The sequence below is a fragment of the Pseudophryne corroboree genome, chromosome 4 (assembly GCF_028390025.1).
Source record: "Pseudophryne corroboree isolate aPseCor3 chromosome 4, aPseCor3.hap2, whole genome shotgun sequence".
Classification (NCBI taxonomy): Eukaryota; Metazoa; Chordata; class Amphibia; order Anura; family Myobatrachidae; genus Pseudophryne; species Pseudophryne corroboree.
The window spans coordinates 739556446-739577616 of NC_086447.1; the positions used below are offsets into that span (position 1 = coordinate 739556446).

General features: G+C 48.1%; 2 protein-coding genes across 4 annotated transcripts in view; one reads left to right on the plus strand and one right to left on the minus strand.

Moving 5' to 3' along the window:
• The window catches only part of GINS1 (GINS complex subunit 1), a 99907-nt gene extending 84904 nt beyond the window's left edge, over positions 1–15003 (minus strand). The window contains exon 1 of one of the 3 annotated variants that reach the window (XM_063918123.1): positions 14922–15003. Coding sequence is in view for 1 of the 3 variants with exons in the window: in XM_063918121.1 (XP_063774191.1) it covers positions 14527–14601 (75 nt within the window). In the remaining 2 variants the exon portion in view is untranslated. Of the gene's footprint in view, positions 1–14526; positions 14900–14921 lie in introns of those variants that run through there. The other 2 variants (XM_063918122.1, XM_063918121.1) reach the window with 2 other exon arrangements.
• ABHD12 (abhydrolase domain containing 12, lysophospholipase) overlaps positions 14972–21171 on the plus strand; it is a 364140-nt gene continuing 357940 nt past the window's right edge. The window contains exon 1 of the mRNA XM_063918120.1: positions 14972–15072. Coding sequence (XP_063774190.1) covers positions 15023–15072 — 50 coding nt within the window. The 5' untranslated portion in view covers positions 14972–15022. The remainder of the gene's footprint in view (positions 15073–21171) is intronic.

Below are 21171 nucleotides of genomic sequence, written 5' to 3' on the forward strand. Positions count from 1 at the left end.
TTATCTCGATTTGAACCTTTTATGTAAGTGTTCAAACCATTTTAGATTTAGACTATGTGTCACCAAGCCGTCTGGCTTCAGTACCACAATATAGTGTGGAAAAATAATACCCTTTTCCTTGTCGTAGGAGGGGTACTTTGATTATCACCTGCTGGATATACAGCTTGTGAATTGTTTCCAATGCTGCCTCCCTGTCGGAGGGAGCCGTTGGTAAAGCAGACTTCAGGAACCTGCGAGGAGAAGATGTCTCGACTCTCCAATCTTTACCCCTGGGATAATACTCGTACGATCTAGGGGTCAACTTGCGAGTGATCCCACTGCGCCCTGAGACTCTTGAGACTACCCCCCCACCTTGAGTCCGCTTGCACGGCCCCAGCGTCATGCTGAGGACTTGGCAGACGCGGTGGAGGGCTTCTTTTCCTGGGAAAGGGCTGCCTGCTGCAGTCTACTTCCCTTACCTCTATGTCTGGGCAGATATGACTGGCCTTTTGCCTGCATGCCCTCATGGGAAAGGAAAGATTGAGGCTGAAAAGACGGTGTCTTTTTTAGCTGAGATGTAACTTGGGGTAAAAAAGGTTGGATTTCCCAGCTGTTGCTGTGGTCCCCAGGTCCGATGGACCGACCCCCAAATAACTCCTTCCCTTTATACAGCAATACTTCCATCTGCCGTATGGGATCTGTATCACCTGACCACTGTCGTGTCCCTGACATCTTCTGGGAGATATGGACAACGCACTTATCTTGATGCCAGAGAGCAAATATCCCTCTGTGCATCTCACATACATATATATAGAATGCATCCTATTAAATGCTCTACATGAATAAAATATTTTCAGTCAGGGAATCCGACCAAGCCAACCCAGCACTGCATCTCCAGGCTGATGGCGATCGCTGGTCGCAGTATAACCACCGTATGTGTGTATATACTTTTTAGGATATTTTTCCAGCTTCCTATCAGCTGGCTCCTTGAGGGCGGCCGTATCTGGAGACGGTAACGCCACTTGATAAGCGTGTGAGCGCCTTATCACCCTAAGGGGTGTTTCCCAACGTACCCTAATTTCTGGCGGGAAAGGGTATAACGCCAATATTTGCTATCGGGGTAACCCTACGCATCATCACACACTTCATTTTATTTTATCTGATTCAGGAAAAACTACAGGTAGTTTTTTCACTCCCACATAATACCCTTTCTTGTGGTACTTGTAGTATCAGAAACACGTAACACCTCCTTCATTGCCCTTAACGTGTGGCCCTAATGAGAAATACGTTTGTTTATTCACCGTCGACACTGTATTCAGTGTCCGTGTCTGTGTCTGTGTCGACCGACTGAGGTAAATGGGCGTTTTTAAAACCCCTGACGGTGTTTCTGAGACGCCTGGACCGGTCCTAATAGATTGTCGGCCGTCTCATGTCGTCAACCGACCTTGCAGCGTGTTGACATTCTCACGTAATTCTCTAAATAAGCCATCCATTCCGGTGTCGACTCCCTAGAGAGTGACATCACCATTACAGGCAATTTCTCCGCCTCCTCACCAACATCGTCCTCATACATGTCGACACACACGTACCGACACACAGCACACACACCGGGAATGCTCTGACAGAGGACAGGACCCACTAGCCCTTTGGGGAGACAGAGGGAGAGTCTGCCAGCACACACCAAAAACGCTATAATTATATAGGGACAACCTTATATAAGTGTTTCTCCCTTATAGCATCTTTTATATATATACAATATCGCCAAAATCAGTGCCCCCCCTCTCTGTTTTAACCCTGTTTCTGTAGTGCAGTGCAGGGGAGAGCCTGGGAGCCTTCTCTCCAGCTTTTCTGTGAGAGAAAATGGCGCTGTGTGCTGAGGAGATAGGCCCCGCCCCTTTTTCGGCGGGCTCGTCTCCCGCTATTTTTGAAGTTAGGCAGGGGTTAAATATCTCCATATAGCCTCTGTGGGCTATATGTGAGGTATTTTTTGCCTCTAATAAGGTTTTTATTTGCCTCTCAGAGCGCCCCCCCCAGCGCTCTGCACCCTCAGTGACTGTTGTGTGAAGTGTGCTGAGAGGAAAATGGCGCACAGCTGCAGTGCTGTGCGCTACCTTTATGAAGACTCAGGAGTCTTCAGCCGCCGATTTTGGACCTCTTCTCTCTTCAGCGTCTGCAAGGGGGCCGGCGGCGCGGCTCCGGTGACCATCCAGGCTGTACCTGTGATCGTCCCTCTGGAGCTAGTGTCCAGTAGCCAAGCAGCAAATCCACTCTGCACGCAGGTGAGTTCACTACTTCTCCCCTAAGTCCCTCGTTGCAGTGATCCTGTTGCCAGCAGGACTCACTGTAAAGTAAAAAACCTAAGCTAAACTTTCTCTAAGCAGCTCTTTAGGAGAGCCACCTAGATTGCACCCTTCTCGTTCGGGCACAAAATCTAACTGGAGTCTGGAGGAGGGTCATAGGGGGAGGAGCCAGTGCACACCACCTGATCTGGTAAAAGCTTTACTTTTTTGTGCCCTGTCTCCTGCGGAGCCGCTATTCCCCATGGTCCTTTCAGGAACCCCAGCATCCACTTAGGACGATAGAGAAATAGATTCTTCGTAAAAGGTGTAGTAGAGGGAAGGAAAGGTGACTTACCCGCGGTTGCCGTGGAAATCCACGCATCCAACTCTTCCCCAAATAGAGCCTGACCCGTGTAGGGTAGGTTCTCCACACTTCTCCTGGATTCCGCGTTTGCAGACCATTGGTGTAGCCAGAGTCCCCTGCAGGCTGAGACAGACATGAAAGATATCCATGCAGTCAGCGTTCCCAGGTCCTTCATTGATTCCACCATTAACCCTGCAGAATCATGTATGTTACGTAAAAACAATTCAATGTCACTTCTATCCATTGTATCCAAATCTTCTAGCAATGTGAATGACCACTTTACTATGGCGTCAGAAATCCATGCACAGGCAATAGTGGGTCTTAACGCCACTCCTGAAGCAGTGTAAATGGATTTGAGTATAGTGTCAATTTACGATCAGCCGGTTCTTTTAACGCGGTAGATCCAGGGACAGGTAAAACCACTTTTTTTAGACAGTCTGGAGACAGATGCGTCCACAGTGGGTGGGTTAACCTATTTTTTCCTATCTTCCTCAGGGAAGGGAAAAGCAACCGGAACCCTTTTTGGGATCTGGAATTTTTCAACTACAGCGTTTAATTCTTTAAACGCAGGGAAAGTTAGCGATGCTTTCTTATTGTCAGTGAAGTAAGCCTCCTCAACCTGCTCAGGTGTGGTGTCATTAATATTTAACACATTTCTAATGGCCTCAATCATGAGCTGCTCCCACTTAGCAAGGGATGCCATCCCCCCCCAGCACCTCCCCATCACCGTCTGCAGTATCAGAATCGGTATCCATGTCATCTTGTATGATTTGGGCAAGTGCACGTTTCTGTGGGAACATGTTAGGAGATTTTGCAGGAATAGGGACAGAGCTTGACCAAACTACCATAGACTTCAACATCTGAGTTTCAGTCTTAGAATTAGCTTCAACAATGGGAATCTGAGACAAAGCAATACAATCCTGTGTATATGGAATGGAACCCTCCTGAGAGTAAACATCGTCTGCAGCATATGACACAGAGCCCCTAGACATGGCTATGTGAGATAGTGTTTACAGTAAACACCTACACACACAGGGAACTAGAGCCAAGCCACACACAGCACTTTTTAAAGGTAGAACTAATAACACTACCAGCGCTGTGTACCTTAATAGGCTACACAGACTTTACACAGCTTCCCCCACCTTCTACATCCCCCTGGTACCGTACAAGGCAGCTGGAGTTGATCTGGATGGACAGCTCTCCCTGTCAGCGCTTCTGCAGCCAGGAAAATGGTGCTGAACGCTGCTGGGTCCGCTCTGAGGAGAAGATCCGCCCCCTTTCATGGCACTGTCTTCCCGCCCTTCTGAAGATTATACTGGTCTGAGGAATTGTGCTGGCAGCGATCCTGGGACCCTGACAGGCTTGCTGGACAGTGTAGGGGCTGGCTCAGGGCGCCCCTCACAGCACCATGTATCGCTAAGCCTTGGAGCGCAGTTAATACTGCGCTCCCTACCCTGTTGCCGCCATCTTCACACCGGCTCCTCGCTTGCCAGGGGAACTGGTGACTAATTCGGCACTGATCTTCTGGCTCTGTAAGGGGGGGCAGCATGCTGCTGGGGTGAGCGATCCCCTATGGCGACGAACGTTCGATCCCCTCAGGAGCTCAGTGTCCTGTCAGCGGAGATAGTGGATCAGACCCCGCAGGGCGGAAGCTTCTCCCCCCCCTTAATCCCTCGAAGCAGGGAGGCTGTTGCCAGCAGCATCCCTGTAAAATAATAAACTCTAAAAATAAAAATAAACTTTTACCAGAGAAACTCTGGAGAGCTCCCCTAGCTGTGACCGTCTCCTTCGGGCAATTTTCTAAACTGAGTCTGGTAGGAGAGGCATAGAGGGAGGAGCCAGCCCACACTCTCAAACTCTTAAAGTGCCAGTGGTTCCTAGTGAACCAGTCTATAATCCATGGTACTAAAGTGGACCCCAGCATCCTCTAGGACGTGAGAAATTATAGGTATTGTAGCATTAGAGCGTAACAGAACAATATAGCCAGACAAATAAAATACCTGCAAATAACCATCTGATTCATTAGACTGTAAATACAGGGCAAAGAGAATTAAAGTGGTATGAGGTGACTGAAAATAGGATTTTAAATTACCTACCGGTAAATCCTTTTCTCGTAGTCCGTAGAGGAAACTGGGGTCCATTTAGTACCATGGGGTATAGACAGATCCATTAGGAGCCATGGGCACTTTAAGAATTTGATAGTGTGGGCTGGCTCCTCCCTCTATGCCCCTCCTACCAGACTCAGTCTAGGAAACTGTGCCGAGGAGATGGACATACTTTGAGAGGACAGATAAAGTATAGTGGTGAGATTCCAAACCAACCCCCCCCCCCCCCCCACGCACACCCTGAGTGACTGCTCCCCAACTTCTGAGGCTTGCGTCTGTGGTTAGCAGAATCCAGTTCTGAATTCTGAACCTCCACCCTCGCCGAGGTGAGAAGTCTGTAGCCACCACAGAAGGGAGATCCTGGCTTTGGGCGACAGACAGATACTCTGGTGCATGTGAAGATGCGATCCAGACCATTTGACCAACAGATAGAGCTGGAAGGGTCTTGCGCGAAACCTTCCGTATTGTAGAACCTCGTAAGAGGCCACCATTTTCCCCAGAAGGCGAATGCATAGATGCACCGATATCCGGGTTGGCTTAGGGATATCCCAAACCATCGACTGGATTACTAATGCCTTTTCAAATGGAAGGAACACCTTCTGCGACTCCGTGTCCAGTATCATTCCCAGGAATGGGAGCCTCAGTGTTGGCTCTAGGTGAGATTTTGGAATGTTCAGAATCCACCCATGATCCTGGAGAAGTTTGGTTGAGAGAGCAATGCTGTCCAGCAACCTTTCCCTGGGCGGTGCTTTTATCAGGAGATCGTCCAGGTACGGCATTATATTCACTCCCTGTTTGCGGAGTAGAAACATCTCTGCCATCACCTTGGTGAACACCCTCTGTGCCGTGGAGAGACCAAATGGCAGGGCCTGGAACTGCTAGTGACAGTCCTGCAGTGCAAACAGTAGATAAGCCTGATGAGGCGGCCAGATCAGAATGTGAAGGTAAGCATCCTTGATATCCAGAGACACTAGGAATTCCCCTTCCTCCAGACCGGAGATCACCGCTCTCAGAGACTCCATCTTGAACACTCGTAAGTACGGGTTCAACGACTTCAGGTTCAAAATTGGTCTTACCGAACCGTCTGGTTTCGGTACTACAAACAAGTTGGAATAGTACCCCTTGTTTAGCTTATGAGGTGGAACTGGAATAAATGACGCGAGTCTGTACCAGTTTTTGGATGGTATGTTGTCAAATTATACTTTGCTCTTGTGAAACTAGCAAGCCTGATTTGAAGAATCTGTGAGCTCTTGGAACTCCTGTCTGTAGCCCTGGGAAACCTCCTCCCTGATGTGCAGCCACGTGATCCTGGAGAGCGACAGCGGTGGTGTGCCTGTGGAACGGCGCGCCTCCACTACAAGTACCCAGGAACCGGCCACGGGAGTATGCAGCGCTGCTGGGGAGGTGATAGAGCTGCAGCACAGCATGTCATAAAGACATAGAAAGTGCTGCGGCCCTTGGAAGTCTTCAAAATAGCTCTTTTCAGGGCTGCCTAATGCAGCCCCCCCCTGTTAAGTGACCTGCTATGCAGGCACCAACTTACAAACTGAGCTCAAGTGCCCAGAGGCGGGGTTAAAGAGGAGGCGGTGGAGTGCATCCTGGGAACAGTTGAAGATTTAGCCTGTTGGTGCCCCGGATCAAGATCCAGCTCCACACCCCGATGTATTCCCTGTGGAATCCCAGTGTACCCCACTGCAGAAATTAGATTATTTAATTTAAGTAAAACACTTCAAAGCTTATGTTACAGAAAAGAAAGTTACAAGATACAATGATGAAAAGTCAGTCATACGAGTAAAGACAGTTTCAAGAAAAATAAAACTAGAGAGATAAAACCCATCGATCCTAACACATGCAGAGTGGAATGATGGGATGAAGTGAAGCCTCATCAGATATTATCGGGATTTTACAGAGCCAGGATGCTTCTCCTGACTCACTTCTTTGATAATGGACAACTTCTCTCGCAGCCCCCACCTCAGGGTTCCTTAACCCTTTCCAGATCAGTTAATTGTGTAAACTCAACTGTAACATGGGGTCTCTTGATCACATACGCAGGGGCTGGTTAATTACTTTTCCCATTCCTTTTGAAGCTGGGCAATCAGATTTATCAATCATACCAAGGCAACGTTATCGCTAGCTGAGGGAGGTTATCATCGCCTTCCCTAGCCAGCATGTTTTTCCTGGTCTCTCTGGTGACCCCCTGTCGTCAGTAGACAACCTGTTGGGAGATACACAAGCCAGTTGAGAAAATAAGAATTTACTCACCGGTAATTCTATTTCTCGTAGTCCGGTAGTGGATGCTGGGGACTCCGTCAGGACCATGGGGAATAGCGGCTCCGCAGGAGACAGGGCACAACATTTTAAAGTTTGACCACTAGGTGGTGTGTACTGGCTCCTCCCCCTATGACCCTCCTCCAAGCCTCAGTTAGGATACTGTGCCCGGACGAGCGTACACAATAAGGAAGGATTTTGAATCCCGGGTAAGACTCATACCAGCCACACCAATCACACCGTACAACTTGTGATCTGAACCCAGTTAACAGCATGATAACAGAGGAGCCTCTGAAAAGATGGCTCACAACAATAAACAACCCGATTTTTTTGTAACAATAACTATGTACAAGTATTGCAGACAATCCGCACTTGGGATGGGCGCCCAGCATCCACTACGGACTACGAGAAATAGAATTACCGGTGAGTAAATTCTTATTTTCTCTGACGTCCTAGTGGATGCTGGGGACTCCGTCAGGACCATGGGGATTATACCAAAGCTCCCAAACGGGCGGGAGAGTGCGGATGACTCTGCAGCACCGAATGAGAGAACTCCAGGTCCTCCTTAGCCAGGTTATCAAATTTGTAGAATTTTACAAACGTGTTCTCCCCTGACCACGTAGCTGCTCGGCAGAGTTGTAATGCCGAGACCCCTCGGGCAGCCGCCCAAGATGAGCCCACCTTCCTTGTGGAGTGGGCATTGATTGAAATATATATTTTCAATGCTCTGACAACGTCCAGCAACTTGGAATCCTCCAAATCGCTAGTAGCCGCAGGCACCACAATAGGCTGGTTCAGGTGAAACGCTGATACCACCTTAGGCAGAAAATGAGGACGCGTCCTCAATTCTGCCCTGTCCGAATGGAAAATCAGATATGGGCTTTTATACGATAAAGCCGCCAATTCCGACACTCTCCTGGCTGAAGCCAGGGCCAGTAGCATGGTTACTTTCCATGTAAGATATTTCAAATCTACCGATTTGAGTGGCTCAAACCAATGGGATTTGAGAAAATCCAAAACTACATTGAGATCCCACGGTGCCACTGGGGGCACAACCGGGGGCTGTATATGTAGTACTCCTTTTACAAAAGTCTGGACTTCAGGAACTGAAGCCAATTCTTTCTGGAAGAAAATCGACAGGGCCGAAATTTGAACCTTAATGGACCCTAATTTGAGGCCCATAGATAATCCTGTTTGCAGGAAATGTAGGAATCGACCCAGTTGAAATTCCTCTGTCGGGGCCTTCCTGGCCTCACACCATGCAACATATTTTCTCCAAATGCGGTGATAATGTTGTGCAGTCACCTCCTTCCTGGCTTTGACCAGGGTAGGGATGACCTCTTCCGGAATGCCTTTTTCCCTTAGGATCCGGCGTTCAACCACCATGCCGTCAAACGCAGCCGCGGTAAGTCTTGGAATAGACACGGTCCCTGCTGAAGCAGATCCCTTCTTAGAGGTAGAGGCCACGGATCTTCCGTGAGCATCTCCTGAAGTTCCGGGTACCAAGTCCTTCTTGGCCAGTCCGGAGCCACTAGTATCGTTCTTACTCCCCTTTGCCGTATAATTCTCAGTACCTTGGGTATGAGAGGCAGAGGAGAGAACACATACACTGACTGGTACACCCATGGTGTTACCAGAGCGTCTACAGCTATTGCCTGAGGGTCTCTTGACCTGGCGCAATACCTGTCCAGTTTTTTGTTGAGGCGGGACGCCATCATGTCCACCATTGGTCTTTCCCAATGGACTACAATCATGTGGAAGACTTCTGGATGAAGTCCCCACTCTCCCGGGTGAAGATCGTGTCTGCTGAGGAAGTCTGCTTCCCAGTTGTCCACTCCCGGGATGAACACTGCTGACAGTGCTATCACATGATTTTCCGCCCAGCGAAGAATCCTTGCAGCTTCTGCCATTGCCCTCCTGCTTCTTGTGCCGCCCTGTCTGTTTACGTGGGCGACTGCCGTGATGTTGTCCGACTGGATCAACACCGGCTGACCCTGAAGCAGAGGTTTTGCCAGGCTTAGAGCATTGTAGATTGCTCTTAGTTCCAGTATATTTATGTGAAGAGACGTTTCCAGGCTTGACCACACGCCCTGGAAGTTTCTTCCTTGTGTGACCGCTCCCCAGCCTCTCAGGCTGGCATCCGTGGTCACTAGGACCCAGTTCTGTATGCCGAATCTGCGGCCCTCTAACAGATGAGCACTCTGCAACCATCATAGCAGAGAGACCCTTGTCCTTGTCGACAATTTTATCCGCTGATGCATCTGCAGATGCGATCCGGACCATTTGTCTAGCAGATCCCACTGAAAAATTCGTGCATGGAATCTGCCGAATGGAATCGCTTCGTAAGAAGCCACCATTTTTCCCAGGACTCTTGTGCATTGATGCACAGACACTGTCCCTGGTTTTAGGAGGTTCCTGACGAGTTCGGATAACTCCCTGGCTTTCTCCTCCGGAAGAAATACCTTTTTCTGAACAGTGTCCAGAATCATCCCTAGGAACAACAGACGTTCGTCGGGATCAGTTGGGATTTTGGAAAATTCAGAATCCACCCGTGCTGTTGGAGCACTACTTGAGTTAGTGCTACTCCGACCTCCAGCTGTTCTCTGGATCTTGCCCTTATCAGGAGATCGTCCAAGTAAGGGATAATTAATACGCCTTCTCTTCGAAGAAGGATCATCATTTCGGCCATTACCTTGGTAAAGACCCTGGGTGCCGTGGACAATCCAAACGGCAGCGTCTGAAACTGATAATGACAGTTTTGTACCACGAACCTGAGGTACCCTTGGTGTGAAGGGCAAATTGGGACATGAAGGTAAGCATCCTTGATGTCCAAGGACACCATAAAATCCCCTTCTTCCAGATTCGCTATCACTGCTCTGAGTGACTCCATCTTGAACTTGAATTTTTGTATGTACAGGTTCAGAGATTTCAGATTTAGAATAGGTCTTACCGAGCCGTCCGGCTTCGGTACCACAAATAGCGTGGAGTAATACCCCTTTCCCTGTTGTAGAAGGGGTACCTTGATTATCACCTGCTGAGAATACAGCTTGTGAATGGCTTCCAATACCGTCGCCCTGTCTGAGGGAGACGTTGGCAAAGCAGATTTTAGGAACCGGCGAGGGGGAGACTTCTCGAATTCCAACCTGTAACCCTGAGATACTACCTGCAGGATCCAGGGGTCCACCTGCGAGTGAGCCCACTGTGCGCTGAAATTCTTGAGGCGACCCCCCACCGCCCCTGAGTCCGCTTGTAAGGTCCCAGCGTCATGCTGAGGCCTTTGCAGAAGCCGGGGAGGACTTCTGCTCCTGGGAAGGGGCTGCTTGCTGCAGTCTCTTACCCTTTCCTTTGCCTCGGGGCAAATATGAATGTCCTTTTGCTCGCTTGTTCTTATAGGAACGAAAGGACTGCGGCTGAAAAGACTGCGTCTTTTTCTGCTGGGAGGGGACTTGAGGTAAAAAGGTGGACTTCCCGGCTGTTGCCGTGGCTACCAAATCCGATAGACCGACCCCAAATAATTCCTCCCCTTTATACGGCAATACTTCCATATGCCGTTTGGAATCCGCATCGCCTGACCACTGTCGTGTCCATAGACTTCTTCTGGCAGATATGGACATCGCACTTACTCTTGATGCCAGAGTGCAGATATCCCTCTGTGCATCTCGCATATAAAGGAATGCATCCTTTAATTGCTCTATAGTCAATAAAATACTGTCCCTATCCAGGGTATCAATATTTTCAGTCAGGGAATCCGACCAAGCCACCCCAGCACTGCACATCCAGGCTGAGGCGATTGCTGGTCGCAGTATAACACCAGTATGTGTGTATATACTTTTTAGAGTATTTTCCAGCCTCCTATCAGCTGGATCCTTGAGGGCGGCCGTATCAGGAGACGGTAACGCCACTTGTTTGGATAAACGTGTGAGCGCCTTGTCCACCCTAGGGGGTGTTTCCCAGCGCGCCCTAACCTCTGGCGGGAAAGGGTATAACGCCAATAACTTCTTTGAAATTAGCAGGTTTTTATCAGGGGTAACCCACGCTTCATCACACACGTCATTCAATTCCTCTGATTCAGGAAAAACTACAGGTAGTTTTTTCAGACCCCACATAATACCCCTTTTTGTGGTACTTGCAGTATCAGAGATATGCAAAGCCTCCTTCATTGCCGTGATCATATAACGTGTGGCCCTACTGGAAAATACGTTCGTTTCTTCACCGTCGACACTAGATTCGGTGTCCGTGTCTGGGTCTGTGTCGACCGACTGAGGCAAAGGGCGTTTTACAGCCCCTGACGGTGTTTGAGACGCCTGTACAGGTACTAACTGGTTTGCCGGTCGTCTCATGTCGTCAACCGACTTTTGCAGCGTGCTGACATTATCACGTAATTCCATAAACAAAGCCATCCATTCCGGTGTCGACTCCCTAGGGGGTGACATCACCATTACCGGCAATTGCTCCGCCTCCACACCAACATCGTCCTCATACATGTCGACACACACGTACCGACACACAGCAGACACACAGGGAATGCTCTGATAGAAGACAGGACCCCACTAGCCCTTTGGGGAGACAGAGGGAGAGTTTGCCAGCACACACCAAAGCGCTATAATTATATAGGAACAACCTTATATAAGTGTTGTTTCCTTATAGCTGCTTAAATATATATAATATCGCCAAAAAATGCCCCCCCTCTCTGTTTTTTACCCTGTTTCTGTAGTGCAGTGCAGGGGAGAGCCTGGGAGCCTTCCTAGCAGCGGAGCTGTGTAGGAAAATGGCGCTGTGTGCTGAGGAGATAGGCCCCGCCCCCTATTCCGGCGGGCTCTTCTCCCGGTTTTTCTGAGACCTGGCAGGGGTGAAATACATCCATATAGCCTCATGGACTATATGTGATGTATTCTTTTTAGCCAGAAAGGTATTAACATTGCTGCCCAGGGCGCCCCCCCCAGCGCCCTGCACCCTCAGTGACCGCCGGTGTGAAGTGTGCCTGAGCGCAATGGCGCACAGCTGCAGTGCTGTGCGCTACCTCATGAAGACTGAGACGTCTTCTGCCGCCGGTTTCTGGACCTCTTCTCTATTCGGCATCTGCAAGGGGGTCGGCGGCGCGGCTCCGGTGACCCATCCAGGCTGTACCTGTGATCGTCCCTCTGGAGCTAGTGTCCAGTAGCCTAAGAAGCAAATCCATCCTGCACGCAGGTGAGTTCACTTCTTCTCCCCTAGGTCCCTCGTTGCAGTGAGCCTGTTGCCAGCAGGACTCACTGAAAATAATAAAACTATCAAAACTTTTACTCTAAGCAGCTCTTTATGAGAGCCACCTAGATTGCACCCTGCTCGGACGGGCACAAAAACCTAACTGAGGCTTGGAGGAGGGTCATAGGGGGAGGAGCCAGTACACACCACCTAGTGGTCAAACTTTTAAATTTTGTGCCCTGTCTCCTGCGGAGCCGCTATTCCCCATGGTCCTGACGGAGTCCCCAGCATCCACTAGGACGTCAGAGAAAATACATTTCAGGTCTGATCTGTGTCTATTTTAAGATCTCAGTTCTCATAAGGGTCTCATCAGACCCTCTGTTGAAGTTCTGTCTGTAACTAGATACTAGCCAGGCCAGTACTATTCTTCCATGTGTCCTGAGAAGACATTTACAACACAATACAATAGATAACATACTTAATATAGTTTTTATGGATACAGAGAGGAAGGAGATACAATATGTTTCCCTGAAGCCTTCTCTGCTTGACTTGTCACAAAGCTTGGCTACCTTGACACATAGCAGGGTTCCTGCTGTGAAGGGGGCTGTTAAAATGACCTTTTCACACAGGATTTATACATAACCACACAAATGGCATTTTCAGAGATTGATCAATACAGTATTATTTGCAGTTATGCACATTCTTGATTCAGTATGGCGTTCAATCATGACACCTAGTGCAGTGGTTCCCAAACTTTTGAGTCACGGCGCCCTAAAGTAACAGAATTTGTTTCATGTCACCCTTAGGCCAAAAGTTTCTTGAGAAATTAAGAAAAAAAGTAAAGTGCGTTTATATGTAATCCTCAGGTTCAGTTATGTGGTGAGGGACAGGATTCACTTCTGTTTGTCCACATATGTTATGATTGGAAGCAACAAGCGCTAGTTTTGTCTGTTAAATTAAATATAATTAATTTGAATTGGTCCTGGACCACCAACCCCGGGTACCCCTGCAAGTACACCAAGGCACCCCTGGGTTGGAGAACCACTGCCCTAGTGAATGCTTATTTGGCAAATAATGTATATAGGGCCTTATTCAAATTTGTTAGCAAACCAAAAAAAGCACACTAATGGCCAAAACCATGTTGCAATGCAGGGGAGGGGGGGCGCAGATATAACATGTACATAGAGTTAGATTTGGGTGGGATGTTCTCTCAAACTGAAATCTAAATTGCAGTATAAAAATTAATCAGTCAGCATTTACCCTGCATAGAAACAATATAAACCAATCAAATCTAAATATCTCTGCAGATGTCAAATCTGCCCTACCTGCAGTGCAGCATGGTTTTGCCCAGTTGCTTTCTTTTTTGGTTTCCAAAAAAACCTGAATAACCCCAATAATTATGGTACTACTCAAAAATGATAGTAACCGAGAGGCAATTGAGCAAATAAAAGTTTCACAGCATATTTAGAATTTGTAAATTACTATTTCAAAGTTCCTCTTAATTTATAATTCATCACTGTATTTACCTAGGCAAATATCTGCATCCCCAATTGCACACCCAGATATTCCCTTGTCTAACCCCACCGCTGTTCAGTGGCAAGAAAGTACAGGTTACCTTGCCCGAACCTTTTTTGGAGAATAGGCCACTCCTCACTTTAATTAGGCACCAGCGCTACTGCCTTCTAATGCCATCTCAGAGGGGCAGATTTATCAATGAGTGATATTCCTGTTATCACTCATTATGAATGATAAATGCTGCTCCACCCGATCAGCTCCAGTTATTTTTCAAACACATGACAATTAGGAGCCTTTTGTCTGACGCAACATTTATCATTCATACAGAGTGATAAAGACAATATCAATCTTTGTTAATCTGCCCCAGAATTTGTAGTCTATAGGAAAATGCAATTGTGCACAATGTGACAGTAGTGCCAACATCACATTTTCTCCCACATCAATGATATCGGACTCAAGGCGCTGTTCCGAAACCACACGTCATGTCAATATTGGGGAACTGAATTCGCCCCATGAACGGTGATGCAAAATATAGACAAGAGGAATAAATTGAAAATAAATAAATAAATCAGTTTTGCTATGTGGCGAGTGTGGGATAAGAACGTTTATATTAATAATTTCCTCCAATATAAAGTAGTAGTAAGCAACCCGAGGCTCTCTTATCTGTTGTGGAACTACAAGTTTCAGCATTTCCATATGCACTATACTGGAAACAACAGGTAGCATGGAATAAATAAGTCTACAGAAAAACCAGCACAATTGCAACCTATGGCTGTGAAGTACAACGCTACTATGTCCATCAGCTCCGCAAACTTGCACACGGCTCACTCACATTGAAGGCCGGCAGCTGTCCGTCTGAGGCTCGTTGCAACTCCCGGATCAACTCAATTGCCTTTTCACAGAACATGCCGACCTCATAGACACCGCGCTGATCCCCACAGCCGGCACACAAATCCAACTACAACGACGAAGGCTGTGCCAGAAGCGCCTGTAACGCCATCATTACTCCTGGCAAACCTTCATACCCACATTTAAAAATCAGTCAAAATTGGCAAATATTCCCTCAGATTATCCCTCGCTGCTATTTGGATGAGTTTCGTCGTTCTGTTAATAATGAGCTCTGCGGATCCTTTTCTCCTTCCTTGCTTCCAACAGTTTACCCTAAACAAATATGGCCGCCCAGTGTCCCCATCATTTCTGAACGCAACCAAAACTGTCAGCGCTTACGATGAATTTGGCGCCAAATGTCAGCTGCCCAATGGGAGAAGATTCTCACCCACGGGCTATGGGTACGGTAGCCGAGCGAGGACAATTATTGAATAAGGCTTATGATCGCCCTGGGAGTAGTCATGCGTGGCTGGTGTCCACGGGGTCGCAGGTGAGTGGCCCCTGAGACACAGGGGGAGGGGAAGGGGCTGTCATGGTGGGGAGGGATTTGTTCAATCAGCACAGCTCAGGTCTATGCAATTGACTGGATCGTGAATTAGCACTGCATTTGTTCTTGCAGTAACGATCTCATGTGTACCTGTTTCTGCTAAATGACGTAATTATTTGCGATTTAATCATGCGGGTGCATTAGTAATACAGAGTCATGATCTGCATTGATGCAAACAAGCCTATAGGCTCCAAGAGAAGATGCTGTTGAATCTGTGAGTCTCTGTAAGCAAGCTGAACCATATCAGAGGACATTTATGAAAATGTGTGAAAAGGAAAAATGGTGGTGTTGCTTATACCAGCCAATCAGATGCTTGCTACCATTTCCTAAACTGCACTAGAAAAAATAATAGTTAAACTGGTCATAGAGTGCACAACAATCCTGCAAACAATCCAACTAGATGACTGGTTAGAACAATTATAATGGAAAACCCGTTATTGAATGGAAAAAAGCATTCCAATCGAATCTGGAACATCAAAGCTTGCCAGCCATCAGTCTCCTATATGTCCATTAGGGATGGCCGTCAGCCAACGTTGGTTGATATGCATTGATGGTTTGCAACCGCTGGTCCTGCCATCGATAGCAGTGATCCAATGGTTCTACGCCATCAATGGTAGACTGGTCTGGTAGCCAATTTTTTTTTACTCTGCCGTTTGTGCTGGAGTCGCAAAGCTTAGCTCTGCTCTATGGTGGCACCCTAAGCCCCACCCCTGATGCTGATTGGACTGCAGTTCATTGTGACTTCCATCATGTGGTGTCCATCGATAGGTGCAAGCATCAATGGTTTCCCAGAAATTATTTAATGCTATTGATTATAATCACTGATGGCACCAATAATCCACTGATGGCCATCAGTAAAGTCCATCCTTTGGCAGTGGGCTCCTCCACAGTCCCTATTGGATTGTCTAATGCACTATCAATGCACTGTATGGTCAGCTTGAGAAGCTGATTGATTACTATAGATAACCTCACATTTCTGTTTGTCTTTGCTGGTAAGAGAAGTACACATGACATTTATATAGTAATTAGTACGCAATGGATTGCAGCCATCATAATGGCCTATCTTTAGGGCACCATACATTCCTCAGACCAGGAGAAAGTGAATGTTGGCAAGTATAATTATGAATACAAACTGGACATAAAAATAGAGCAAATATATACAATATATTATAGACAAAGGAGGTACAAATATGAGACAGAGGGTAGGGGGTCCTGATGATGATAGCTATTGAATCTGTAGGGGGTAATGGGATAGAAGTTGATGTGGTAGGTAGAGCATTCAGAGTCTCAGGTGAGGTAAGGTAGGTTAATGTTAAGATTTTAATTTTGAGAGCGTTTCAAAGATTAAAGGTATAATCGCTGCATTTAGAGCAGCAGTGATACTGATGGATAAGGGAAAGACAAGTTAGAGGGTCGCAGTAGTCAAGGTGGGAGAAGATGAGAGAATAAATAAGGGTTTTGGAGATGGTAGAGCAGGCATTCCCAACGGCGGTCCTCAAATCACACCAACAGTGCAGGTTTTCGTGATATCCAGGCTTCAGCACAGATGGTTAAATCAAAATAACATAATAAGGTAATAATTAAGTCACCTGTGTTCAAGCCTGGATATCACTAAAACCAGGACTGTTAGTGTGACTTGAGGACCGCGGTTGGGAAACACTGTGGTAGAGGGACAGTTGAATACCCTGGATACAAGAGAGGGAGAAGAATATTTGTGTTTCATCTGCATAGAAGTGGTAGTGGAAGCCAAAAGAGCAAATGTGTTTCCAGGGGTGTAGTAAGAGTGACCGGCATCCGGGATCCCGGGGGCCGGCATACCGACAGCTGGGCGAGCGCTAATGAGCCCCTTGCGGGCTCGCTGCGCTCACCACGCTATTTATTCTCCCTCCAGGGGGGTTGTGGACCCCCAAGAGGGAGAATATGTGTCGGCATGCCGGAGGTCGTGATCCTGGCCGGCGGCATACTGAAGACCACCCGTTTCCAGGGAAAAGAGGTGTAAAGAGAGGAAAGCAGAGTGCTAACAATGGAGCCTTGAGGAACCACAACAGAAAGAACCTCCAGCACAGTAAATACAATAATGGATACTTTGTTTTAACTCTGAATGTTTTAGTGAAATCGGGAGAAACAGAATTGTACTTTTTTTTTCTTCTTTAAATCCTGACCTTTTCCTTTAAGACTGGCATCCTGTAATACTGGTTGTTTTTAAGAATCAAAGTGTTAGTAATTACATCCACAACATAGCTTTAAAAGGCGAGTACAAATAGTTTAAATAGTTTAAAATGGAGTCAGTATAAAATTACATTAAGGAGCTGATTCTCAGTTGGAAGTAAAGCAAAGAAAGCAACTTTGTATCTGAAACAAAGTATGTCACATAGAAACAGAATTTGACAGCAGATAAGCACTTGGCACATTTATACCTCCTTTCACATCGCACAAATAACCCAGTATCGACACAGCATATTGCCGTGTCGAAACGGGTCAGTGTGTGATGTGAAAGCACTTTTGCCGAATTAGCGGGTCGCCTGACCCGGTAATTCAACCCGGTTAAAAAGAAGGGTTATTACCGGGTTGAATACCGGGTCAGGCGCAGTGTGAATGGGAGCCGTTTCGATGCGACACGGCTCCCATTCACAGCATAGGGAGAGGCGGCGCAGAAGATGAGCTCATCTCCCAGCGCCGCCTCCACCCCCGCCCCTGCTGCTATGGCAACCGACCCGGTATATTGCCGGGTCGGAAAGCCAGCAAAGAAGAGCAAATGCCGGATCCCACCCGGTAAGGACACGTTTCTCTTACCGGGTGGGATCCAGCATTTGCGATCTGAAAGGAGCATTAGCCCTACCCTTTTTCAATCTTATAATAACCTCAAACCCTATTAGATCCTGAGACTGCGTACACACTATGATATATTGCATACAATATTGCATAGTGTGTACACACAATTTATCATATGATGCGCGCTCACGTGGACATCCAACATTTGACCTGCATGCAGTCTTGATGGTGCAATATCATGAACTTTTTTGTAGTGTGTACATACAACCATACGATTTTAGGGCGTTAACGTCAGTCTGGACGCTCTTCCTCCTTCTGCTTATGCTCCCTTAAAAACAACTCCAGCCCCATAAGATATCAATTAATCTTATCTAATTGTTTTATTGTATAGTGTGTATGCCTGATATTGTATGATGGGAAATTGTATACAATATCACATGGGGAGCACATCGTACTAGTGGGTACATAGCCTTAGGGTGTGTACACACAGTGAGATCCCTGCTATGCCCGTTTTTAACTTGCGATATCCCTTGAACTCCCCGGAGCCCAGCACCACCGATTGTGACTAACTTTTCTTGAGATGTGGACTATGTGTGCTTACGATTTTGGCTTATGTGAGATGTCATTGACATGTGAGATGAACTAGATCAGGCTTGTCCAACCCGCGGCCCGCGGGCCGCATGCGGCCCAGGTCGGCTAGTAATGCGGCCCAGTGCAATTTTTTATTTTTTAAGAAATTCTAAACTAAAGTTTCAAGTTACACTGCCGGCGCTTGCGGCAGGAATGCGGCCGGGGCACGTCACAACGGTGACGCCAGCGCGCTTCACCCGCCCCATCCATTATTATTTTTTGCAGAGTACGGACACCACATGTGAAGCTGAGCCAGCCCCAGCAGGCTGTCAGCACATCCTGATTGGATTGCTGCCGCTGGGACCAGCACCAGCTCACGCCCTCTCCGCTGTCAGTCACAGTGTAGCCCTCCTCCGCTGCATAGCGGCACACGTGACTGAGCAGCACCAGAGTAGAGGAGCCCAGCGGAGAAATTGGTTCTACAAGAACTCGTAAGTGAGCCGGGGGGGGGTGTGTCTGAAGTCCGTGGCCGCGCCGCTGTACAGTGTCCGGGGGGGGAGGAATCGGGATCTGAAGTCCGTGGCCGCGGCCCGCGCCGCTGTACAGTGTCCAGGGGGTTTCTTGGGAGCTGGGATGGACTTGATGTCCGGCGCTGCAGCAGTAAAATGAGGCCGGCGGTGTCTAAACTCCAAGGTACAGATTGGTTCGGGGGGAGGGGGTAACGAGGATGAAGTCAGGTGCCACTGCAGTACAATGTGTCCGGGAGGGTGGGGGGGGTTGGGGTCCGCTGTCAGTCACAGTGTAGCCCTCCTCTACTGCATAGTGGCACACGTGACAGCAGCACGGAGCTCAGCCCAGCGGGAGAAATTTGTGGGCCCTTGAAGAAGCACAGTGTGGAGGGGGGGGAGGGAGAGGAGGAGGAGAGGAAGAGGACTACAGTGTGCGTGTGGGGGGGGGGGGGGGATGCATTGGTGGCTGAGAAACTATGTCAAACATCTCACTAACTTCATTTCCAAGTAAGTTTAACATGTTAACTATGTTTTCTATGTTTCTCTGGCGTCCTAAGTGGATGCTGGGGACTCCGTCAGGACCATGGGGAATAGCGGCTCCGCAGGAGACTGGGCACAAAAGTAAAGCTTTCCAATCAGGTGGTGTGCACTGGCTCCTCCCCCTATGACCCTCCTCCAAGCCTCTGTTAGGTTTTTGTGCCCGGCCGAGAAGGGTGCAATCTAGGTGGCTCTCCTAAAGAGCTGCTTAGAAAAGTTTAGCTTAGGTTTTTTATTTTACAGTGAGTCCTGCTGGCAACAGGCTCACTGCATCGAGGGACTTAGGGGAGAAGAAGTGAACTCGCCTGCGTGCAGGATGGATTGGTTTCTTAGGCTACTGGACACTAGCTCCAGAGGGACGATCACAGGTACAGCCTGGATGGGTCACCGGAGCCGCGCCGCCGACCCCCTTGCAGATGCTGAAGAGAGAAGAGGTCCAGAAATCGGCGGCTGAAGACTTCCCAGTCTTCTTAAGGTAGCGCACAGCACGGCAGCTGTGCGCCATTGCTCTCAGCACACTTCACACCAACGGTCACTGAGGGTGCAGGGCGCTTGGGGGGGCGCCCTGGGCAGCAATGAAAGTACCTATGCTGGCTAAAAATACATCACATATAGCCCCTGGGGCTATATGGATGTATTTAACCCCTGCCAGGTTGTCAGAAAAACGGGAGAAGAAGCCCGCCGAAAAGGGGGCGGGGCCTATTCTCCTCAGCACACAGCGCCATTTTCCTACACAGCTCCGCTGCTAGGAAGGCTCCCAGGCTCTCCCCTGCACTGCACTACAGAAACAGGGTTAAAACAGAGAGGGGGGGCACTTATTTGGCGATATTATTATATATTAGGATGCTATAAGGGAAAACACTTATATAAGGTTGTCCCTGTATAATATAGCGTTTTGGTGTGTGCTGGCAAACTCTCCCTCTGTCTCCCCAAAGGGCTAGTGGGGTCCTGTCCTCTATCAGAGCATTCCCTGTGTGTGTGCTGTGTGTCGGTACGTGTGTGTCGACATGTATGAGGACGATGTTGGTGAGGAGGCGGAGCAATTGCCTGTAATGGTGATGTCACTCTCTAGGGAGTCGACACCGGAATGGATGGCTTATTTAGGGAATTACGTGATAATGTCAACACGCTGCAAGGTCGGTTGACGACATGAGACGGCCGGCAAACCAATTAGTACCTGTCCAGGCGTCTCAAACACCGTCAGGGGCTTTAAAACGCCCATTTACCTCAGTCGGTCGACACAGACACAGACACGGACACTGACTCCAGTGTCGACGGTGAAGAAACAAACGTATTTTCCATTTGGGCCACACGTTACATGTTAAGGGCAATGAAGGAGGTGTTACATATTTCTGATACTACAAGTACCACAAAAGAGGGTATTATGTGGGGTGTGAAAAAACTACCTGTAGTTTTTCCTGAATCAGATAAATTAAATGAAGTGTGTGATGATGCGTGGGTTTCCCCCGATAGAAAATTATTGGCGTTATACCCTTTCCCGCCAGAAGTTAGGGCGCGTTGGGAAACACCCCTTAGGGTGGATAAGGCGCTCACACGCTTATCAAAACAAGTGGCGTTACCGTCTCCAGATACGGCCGCCCTCAAGGAGCCAGCTGATAGGAGGCTGGAAAATATCCTAAAAAGTATATACACA